Source organism: Parus major, chromosome 26 (assembly GCF_001522545.3).
Source record: "Parus major isolate Abel chromosome 26, Parus_major1.1, whole genome shotgun sequence".
Lineage (NCBI taxonomy): Eukaryota > Metazoa > Chordata > Aves > Passeriformes > Paridae > Parus > Parus major.
Window position 1 is genome coordinate 1,582,010 of NC_031795.1, and position 8,281 is coordinate 1,590,290.

Below are 8,281 nucleotides of genomic sequence, written 5' to 3' on the forward strand. Positions count from 1 at the left end.
TTCTGGTGAAAAATAGGATTAGCTATCAAAACTCAGTGGTACCTGCAGGATTTTAGTGGTGAAGGGCTGTCCCAGCCTGTTATCCCTGTTTCTGCTTGGTGGGCTCTCTCTATCAGTTTTTATGGATTTTTTTTCCCCAAGCCCTACCAGAAGGAAACACAAATCCCAAAGCTGATTGTAGATTTCTTTGCAGGGAAGGAAATGAAGCTCCAGGGACTCTTTTACAGATAAAAAACACTGGAGAAGGAGGGAGGAATGCACTGAAGCAATTGAAAACTCTCATTTTTTAAATAGAAGTGTGGAATGACACCTGGATTTCCCCATGGACAGCACCACGAGAGGGAGACTCGCTGCTGCAGCAGAGCTGGCAGTGCCCTTGGCACAGCTGCTGTCCCAATCCACCCCCACTTTTAGCTCCAAATCCTTGCCCTCCCACCTTTCCCCCCTGCTGAGGAGCACATTTAGAGTAACAAAATGATTTATTTCATTCCCTCCTCAGGCAAAGCTCAGCTCTGTCCAGAAACAGTAAAAAACCTCTGGAGCTGGCAGGAGCAGCAGGTTCAGGTGCTGTGGGGAGGGAAGTCCCAGGAGCTGGGTGAACTGGACCAGTTCCTTTGGTTGGGGAAGGGGTTTGAGCTTTTGGGGGCGTCTCCCTCTTCTTTCAAATATCCTTGATGACCTCCTCAAGCTCCTCTTTTGTGTACATGTGGAATTTCATCCCAGGCTCCACCGTGGCAAGCTGGAAGAGAAGGAACAAGGGGTTAAGTGTGGTTGAGGAAAGCAGGGAGCAGCTGTTCCTTCTTCTGATCTGCCAGACCAGCAGGATCATTCCAGCCTGGAACATGCTCCAGGATTCCCTAAAATAGCTGCCTGCTGCACAAATAGCTTTGAATTGACTCAGTCTCCTCAGAGGAGCAGCAGCAGGGAATTTCAGTGGGAACAGGCAGGCACTGCTCCCACTTGATGGGGGAAAAGCCATCAAAACCTCCCAGGAGAGAATTCCTGCCTCTCCAAAGGATTCTTCTCCCCTAGGAACCAAGTGAACAAATCCTGGCCTGTCTGGGAGCTGAGGGGACTCGGGGTTGGCTCAGGGAAACTGAGGCACAGATCTCTCAGGAAAACAGGGACAGGGACAACACAGTGTCAGGGCAGAGAGCCAAAACATTCCAGAGGCAGCACCAAGGATGAGGGAAACTTGAATGACAAGCCTGGAAGAGAAACGTGAGCAGAAATATTCACACCTGGCTCGGTGATGGGAGCCCAAACCAGGGACAGCTGTGTCAGTGGAAATGCCAAGGCTCCAGAGAGAGCTGGAATACCCTGGAATGAGCTGGGGTATCCTGTAACAGGCTGGGATGGGGCAGGGGAGGGCTGGGAGGGGGCAGGGGAGGGCTGGGAGGGGGCAGGGGAGGGCTGGGAGGGGGCAGGGGAGGGCTGGGAGGGGGCAGGGGAGGGCTGGGAGGGGGCAGGGGAGGGATGGGAGGGGGCAGGGGAGGGCTGGGAGGGGGCAGGGGAGGGCTGGGAGGGGGCAGGGGAGGGCTGGGAGGGGGCAGGGGAGGGCTGGGAGGGGGCAGGGGAAGGCTGGGATGCTTCTGAACTCAGACATTGGATGGATTCTCCAAGGATCAAAATGTTTGGATGCAACCAAAAAGCTGCAGGAACGCTCTGGAGCATCCCAGCAGATCCCAGAGCTCTTCTGAGGTGACTTCTCACAAACCCATCCCAAGGGGAAGGACCTGATCCAGGGGCAGGATTTCCCAAGTGGAAACATCCCAGGCTCAGCCTGAGAGCTCCTGGCAGCCCAGGTTTCACCCAGAACTCTCAGACAAGACGGAGATGCCACTTGAGGCCCCTCAAATCACGGAGTGGTTTGGGTTGGAAGGGACATTAAGCTCACCCAGTGCCACCCCCTGCCATGGCAGGGACACCTCCCACTGTCCCAGGCTGCTCCAAGCCCCTCCAGCCTGGCCTTGGGCACTGCCAGGGATGGGGCAGCCACAGCTGCTCTGGGCAGGGACCACCTGTGCAGGGACTGGACTGATCCTGGGCCCAGCCAAACTCAACAAGACCCAAATTTATGCACCAAAACCAGCTCTGAATACCAAATAAACCTTTATACACACCCAAACCAGCAGAGACACCAATTCCTTTGCTTTTCCACTCTGCCCCTCACATTCTCCCTACCAAAGCTTCACAGGGAAATCATTAATCTAAAACCATGGAGTTCTTTCAGGCTCCTGATCTTCACTATCAATGGATTTAACTCTTCCACAACCACACTTCCCCTCTTCTCTTTGTTCCTAGATGGAAAATGCCACAGCAGAGTGGCTGGAGCCAAGAAATGGGAGAGGCACATACTTCTAGGAAGCAAAGAGCTCTTCAGGTGGCAGATTTTCAGCCAGGGGGTGACTTGAGTCAATAGAAACCTTTTAATCCTCAGCACATTCCTGCTCTCCTTCCCCCCAGCACGATTCCACCCCACTCCAGGGCCGTGCCAAGCACAGTTAAGCCCTGTTAAACAGGGACATGACATCAGGATACTGTACACATTCCTCTGCCTGCACTGTACCAGGAAAAAACCTATGGCTAAGGGTTGGAAGAGCACCTGGGAAGGAGATTCCAGCCACACAGCATGGTTTTGGGACAGAGTGTTCAAGTTTTCATGTGCTGTTGGCCTTCCCCTCCAAAGGAGGTTGGTTAATCCCACCAGGAATGGTCCCCCACAGCAACATTTAATACAAAAATGGGGTGAATGCCTTGGGGCTGTTTGGGGAAAGGTTTCCCAGCACTCAGAGGGAAGGAATGGGAGAAGAGAGCAGTTCAGGAGCTGGAATGCCACACTTTGGAAAGGTCTGGTGTCTCATAACCCACCCGAAATAGAAACAAACTCTATACACCAGCCCAGCTTCTCATCCCCCAGTTACCCCACCCAGTGCAGAGGGTTTGTACTTTCCCACCCAAAAATGAGCCCATGGAACAGGTTTGGGGGGCCAAGCATCCCCAGGTCTGTGGGTACAGCCTGCCCCAGGGTTCCAGGGGCACAGCCATTCCTTGCTGCTCCCACTGTCCAAGGGATTTTTGGCACTGCCCCAGGACTAATATAGCAGCCCAGGAGCTGGGGAATTTTCAATCCCTCTAATATTACAAGCAGCAAGGCAAAAAAGAATGGCTGGATCCAGGGGAAGAACAAGCAGTCTGGGTGGTGTGTTGGCTTCTGCTGACTGGAGAAGGTCAGAGAATCCCTTCTGCTCATACAGGTTAGCCATGAAAACAGAGCAGACTCTGTACCTGTGCAAGGGAAAAGCTTCAACTTTTTAAAAATGCCCCACAGGATATGATGAAAAGGGCAGGAACATCTGCAGCAGGAAGCCCTGAGCTGCTCCATTCCTTGCTCCAGGAGCAATCCTGACTCCAGGAGGACTCACCTCGATGTTGGTGGCATTTAGTTTCTCCTCCATGACCTGTTTCAGGATGACCAGGGAAGATTTGATGGCTTCCTTTAGCGTCATGGACTGGAAAACAAATGGATTACTTGCTGGAGGCTCAGGATGTGGCCCCTCTCCCTCCCCTTTCCCAAATCCCCTGAGCCAGGCAGCCAAGGGAGCAGCTTATCAAGGGATCTGCAGCATCCCTGGGAGACTGGAGCAGGCAGGGCAGGGATATAATATAACCACAGGGACAGTGAAATCCTGCCTTGCTGAGATTTAAAAATGGTTAATTTGGGCACATCAATCTGATGGGATTGGGACAGGAGGGGCTGTTTCACATCAAAAATCCAGATTCCCTCCAGGCAGAAGCCTCTGTGCTGCTTTTAATCCGATAAATCCCTAGAGTCAGAGGGATGTGTAGCACAGCTGTGTTTCACTAACTGCACTTGAGAAAGGGCTGACAATCTGGGGAGTCCAGAATTTGGGTAATCTGGAGCATTCTGGTGAACAAATGAGTCCTCCCAGCCACCATCACTAATTCTGCTTTTCATTAGGGTTTGGTTTCTTACCACCCAAACCAGGCAACTCCCTCCTCATGGGGGAAAAAAAAATCCTATTTAATATCAAACATGAGCAGAATTTCCAGCACAAAAGCTGCTCCCTTCCCTGGTGAGGTGAAGGTGCTGGTGTGAGCTCAGGATGCTTCCAGCTGTATCCACACAGAGCCTGATGCCCACAGCAGCACTCAGAGCTCAGTTTTTATCTAAAGAGAATTCCTGACATGGCCTTAACTGTCTGAGAGGCAGAGAGAAGCTGCTGGGAGCAGCTCTGCTTGTGGAGATCCTCAGCACCTACTCACAGGATGCACTGCTAAGGAGTGATCCTGCCCTGGGGGGCTCAGGGACCTCCTCTCCAGCCCTAAATCCTCACTGGGGAGGGAATTAGGGGATCCTGGTAGGTGGTAAAGTACCCCAGACCCACGAGATGTGACCCCCAACCCCAACCCCAGCCCTTACCTTGTGGTAAACCTCTTGCAGGGAGCTCTGGGCTCCCTCTGAGGCGGAGCCGATGGCTCTGGCATCACACTGCACGAACGTTCCTGAGGGATCCATGTGGAACCTGTGGGGACAGGGGGTGACTACCTGCACCCCATCTCACCCTGGGGTACCCCAAGGACCCTCTCACCAGACCCCCAGAGCTCCCTGCACAGCTGGAGCTGGGATTCATCCCCAAGAGCTCCTGGGCTGGCAGCTTTGCACACTCTGACACTGCTCTCCATCCTCAGAGAATCATTTTCCTTTGGATTTCCCATCTTAATTTTTTTTTTAATAAATTCATCAAGTTTTCCCTGCTGGAAGGCAGACCTGACTGATCTGGCTCTGCCAAGCCTATCCCACTTCCAGTGGGGCCATTTGGAGCCCTGAGTTCAGGTTACAGCTGCTCCAACACCTCCCCATGGAATGTCACATGGATTATGTTACTGGTGGCTCTGCTGGTCCTTTAGGGAAAGGTAAGAATACACTCAAGACAAGGAGAGCTTTAATGCTTCCCTCCTCCCCAGGAAACCACATTTTTAATAAAAAAAGCAAATTTTTGGGGAAGATATGATGTTTTTTTCATGCCAAACAGGCAGGCAGGGGCTCTGGAAAGGGTTTAACAGGATTAACATATAATGGGATAAACCCCAAGGGTTTGGCTTAAGGAAAATCCCAGAAACGAGTTGTTAAAACAGCCTGGGAATTTTGCAGTGGCAGTTTGGTCTTTTCCCTGGATTAAGAGAGCAGAACTCACAGCTGGGGTCCCTTCTCATCCACTCCTCCGAAGAGCAGAGCGACGCCGAACGGGCGGGACTGCGGGAGAAAGGAGGAAAGGGTCAGACAAGGGCAAGGAAAGGGGGGGTTCCCCAGCACCCCCTGATCCCCCTTGGATCCCACCATGGCTCCTGGATCAGCATCTTCCTCCCCAAACTGCAGGGCCAGGTTAGACACAGCCTGTGTCACACTCTCCACCGTCATCGTCTCGTTGTAGGTGAACCAGTGATTCTGCAGGAAAAGCCAAAGAAAGATTCCCATTATCCCCATGTTCCCAAAATATGATGCTCCTGCATGGCTGAGGTGCAGTGAGACCCTGTGTGGACACAAGGATAACCTCCCTGGGGAACCCAGGGCACAGCCAGTTCTCCCATGGGAGCATCAGGGAGAGTGGGATGTACAAAAATCCACAAGAAATGGGATGAAAAAGGCTTGGGATGCCAGTCGGGAAATGCAAGGCTGAAGGGCTTTATCCCAATATCTGGTCTGGAAGTAATGTGTTACCCAGCTCTCCAGAGGGTGGAAAAGTGCTGATATGCAGGAGAAAACCCCAGGAAAACCCTTTGCAGCAGCACAGATTTGTACCTGGGACCTCCAAGCACCTGAGGCATCCAGGAAATTTAAGGGGTTAAAAAGAAAACCAATACATCCAGTCAGATAACCCCTACACTCCCAGCGAGCCTCCAGCTTCCCACCAGCTCTTTGATGGAATGATCTTCCCTTTCCCAAGGAGTTCCTGGGATTTGTGCTGCTAATTTAAGGACAAAGATCTCAGATCTTACCTGAGTCTCCACTCTGGCCTTGTCAATTAAAGTCTTTGCATCGGCTATTAATCCACTCATGGCACACCCTGGAATGGGAGAGGGCAAACAGGAGTCATTCCACCCATTATTTGGGATGTGTTTTCCCCCAGACTGCCCAAAGCTCACATAAATCACAAAGGGCTGCAGGGAGAAGCTGGTTCCTGGGTGGGAAGGTGGGGAATTGTCTCGCTGTGCTGGGCACTGCTGATGCCACACCTGGAATCCCAGGAACAGCTTTGGGTTTGTCTCAAGAAGGACATTGAGGGGCTGGAGCATGAACAGAGAAGGGAATGGAGCTGGGGAAGGGTCTGGAGCCCCAGGAGCAGCTGAGGGAGCTGGAAAGGGGCTCAGCCTGGAGAAAAGGAGGCTCAGGGGGCCCTTCTGGCTCTGCACAAGTCCCTGACAGGAGTGGGAGGAGTTGGGCTCTGCTGCCAGGGAACAGGGACAGGAGGAGAGGGAATGGCATCCAGCTGTGCCAGGGGAGGTTCAGATCAGGTATCAGGTAAACTTTTTCATGGAAAATGTGGTCAGGCCCTGGCACAGGCTGCCCCTGTGAACAGTGGTGGAGTCTCCACCCCAGGAAGGGTTCAAAAAGCGTGGATGTGGCACTTTAGGACATGGATTAGCAGTGGCCTTGGTATGGCTGGACTCAGTGATCTTAGAGGGCTTTTCCAACTCAGGAATTCCATGGGATTGAAACAGATTTTCTCCAGAACAATCTGCTGGGAAAGGGCCCTGGCTGCCCCACAGCCAGCAGATGCAGCAGGAGCCCCCAGCACAGATTCTGCTCTGGGAAGAGGGAGCTGCATCACAAGCTCCTGGGAGGAGGAAATTGGACTCTTGGAGCTCTTCCCATGCCCATGGAGCAGCAGCACAGGATTTTTAGAGTTTTTTTTGCTTTTCAGGGTGACATACTAGGCCATGAGCCCATTGTGGGGCACATTGTGAGCGTGGGTGGCTCCAGGGTGGCATCAGTGGTCCTGGAGAAACTGGTCCCAGTCAAGCCCACCATAATTCCCTGCCCTCCCAGAGCTAAATTTGGGATGAGCTTTCATGAGGGAGGTCACTGAGGCAGGGGGCAGTGCCTCAGCTGCCTCTTTGTGCTTCCTGGAGCTGCATTCTGCTGGCTTGGAGCCTGGAAAACCAGTGACCAGGAGCTGGTGTGCACTGGGAGGGCAGAGTGCTCCTGCTCCAGGCAGAACTGCCTGCAGGGAGGGCTCATCCCAAAACACAACTTCCCAAATGACTCTTATAAATAATTCACAGTTTTAGGGTGCTCCCAGATCTGATCCAGAGGGACCCCCAGGGCTGAATCCCTCCTCCATACCAATGTGGGAGTCGATCTCCACAATCTTCTCAATGCTGCTGGGCTCCATGAGGGGAGATGTGATCCTCTTTTCCACAGCCAGGCAAACTCCCTCTGAGGTCTGGATCCCGATGGCTGTGGAGCCAAGCTGCAAAACACCAACACAGGCTCCAGCTCTCACAAATATCAATGCCAATTCTGACTTATTTGCAGGTGTGTTGGTTTGGATTCAATTGCATCATCCACACACAAACCCTGGGTTTGCATGGTGGATTTTAAAGGTAATTTCATTTTCCCTGAAGTAGGAAATGGAGAAGGTAAAATCCACGTGATTCCCATGAGAACCCAGTGGGGCTGCTGCACATCCTTTATCTTTCAAGCAACAGAAGTTTGTGGAGCCTGGTGAATGTAAAAGGCCCTGGGAATTCTCTGCCAGAGGTAAAAAAGTGTTTAAAGGATGAGAGAATTTCCCACATCAGCACAAATCCCACTGCAGCTCTGGCTTGGGCACTTGGCTTTCCACAGGCTCCTGCTGTCCCCAGAGTCCCAGGCAGCAAGCTCCAGCCCAGGACTGCAGGACACCTCAGTGTCACCAGGGCCACAAACACAGGGACAGACCTCAGGGGCTCCTGGCAGCCCTTGTCTGGAGCCTGTCTTGATCCCACTGGGATCCCACCTTGATCCCATCAGGTCCTGCCTGGATCCCACCTCAACTGCACCTTGATTCTACCTGGATCCCACAAATCCATGCCACGATCCCAACAGCCCCTACTTTGATCTTACCAATGCTTTTCTGGATCTTACCAGCCTCTAACCTCCACCCCACCAGCCCCCACATTGGTCTTACCTTAACCCCACCACCTCCTAAACTCAATTCCAACCTTGATCCCACCAACAATTACCTTCATCCCACTTTGATCCCATTGGGATCCC

General features: G+C 52.6%; 1 protein-coding gene across 1 annotated transcript in view; it reads right to left on the minus strand.

Annotated features, from left to right (window-relative positions):
- Positions 1-267: 267 nt before the first annotated feature.
- PSMA5 (proteasome 20S subunit alpha 5) overlaps positions 268-8,281 on the minus strand; it is a 10,460-nt gene continuing 2,446 nt past the window's right edge. Inside the window, exons 3-9 of the mRNA XM_015650963.3 lie at positions 7,370-7,496; positions 6,022-6,089; positions 5,363-5,470; positions 5,220-5,278; positions 4,445-4,547; positions 3,426-3,512; positions 268-739 (exon numbers count right to left, since the gene is read on the minus strand). Of these exons, the coding sequence (XP_015506449.1) occupies positions 662-739; positions 3,426-3,512; positions 4,445-4,547; positions 5,220-5,278; positions 5,363-5,470; positions 6,022-6,089; positions 7,370-7,496 (630 nt within the window). The 3' untranslated portion in view covers positions 268-661. The remainder of the gene's footprint in view (positions 740-3,425; positions 3,513-4,444; positions 4,548-5,219; positions 5,279-5,362; positions 5,471-6,021; positions 6,090-7,369; positions 7,497-8,281) is intronic.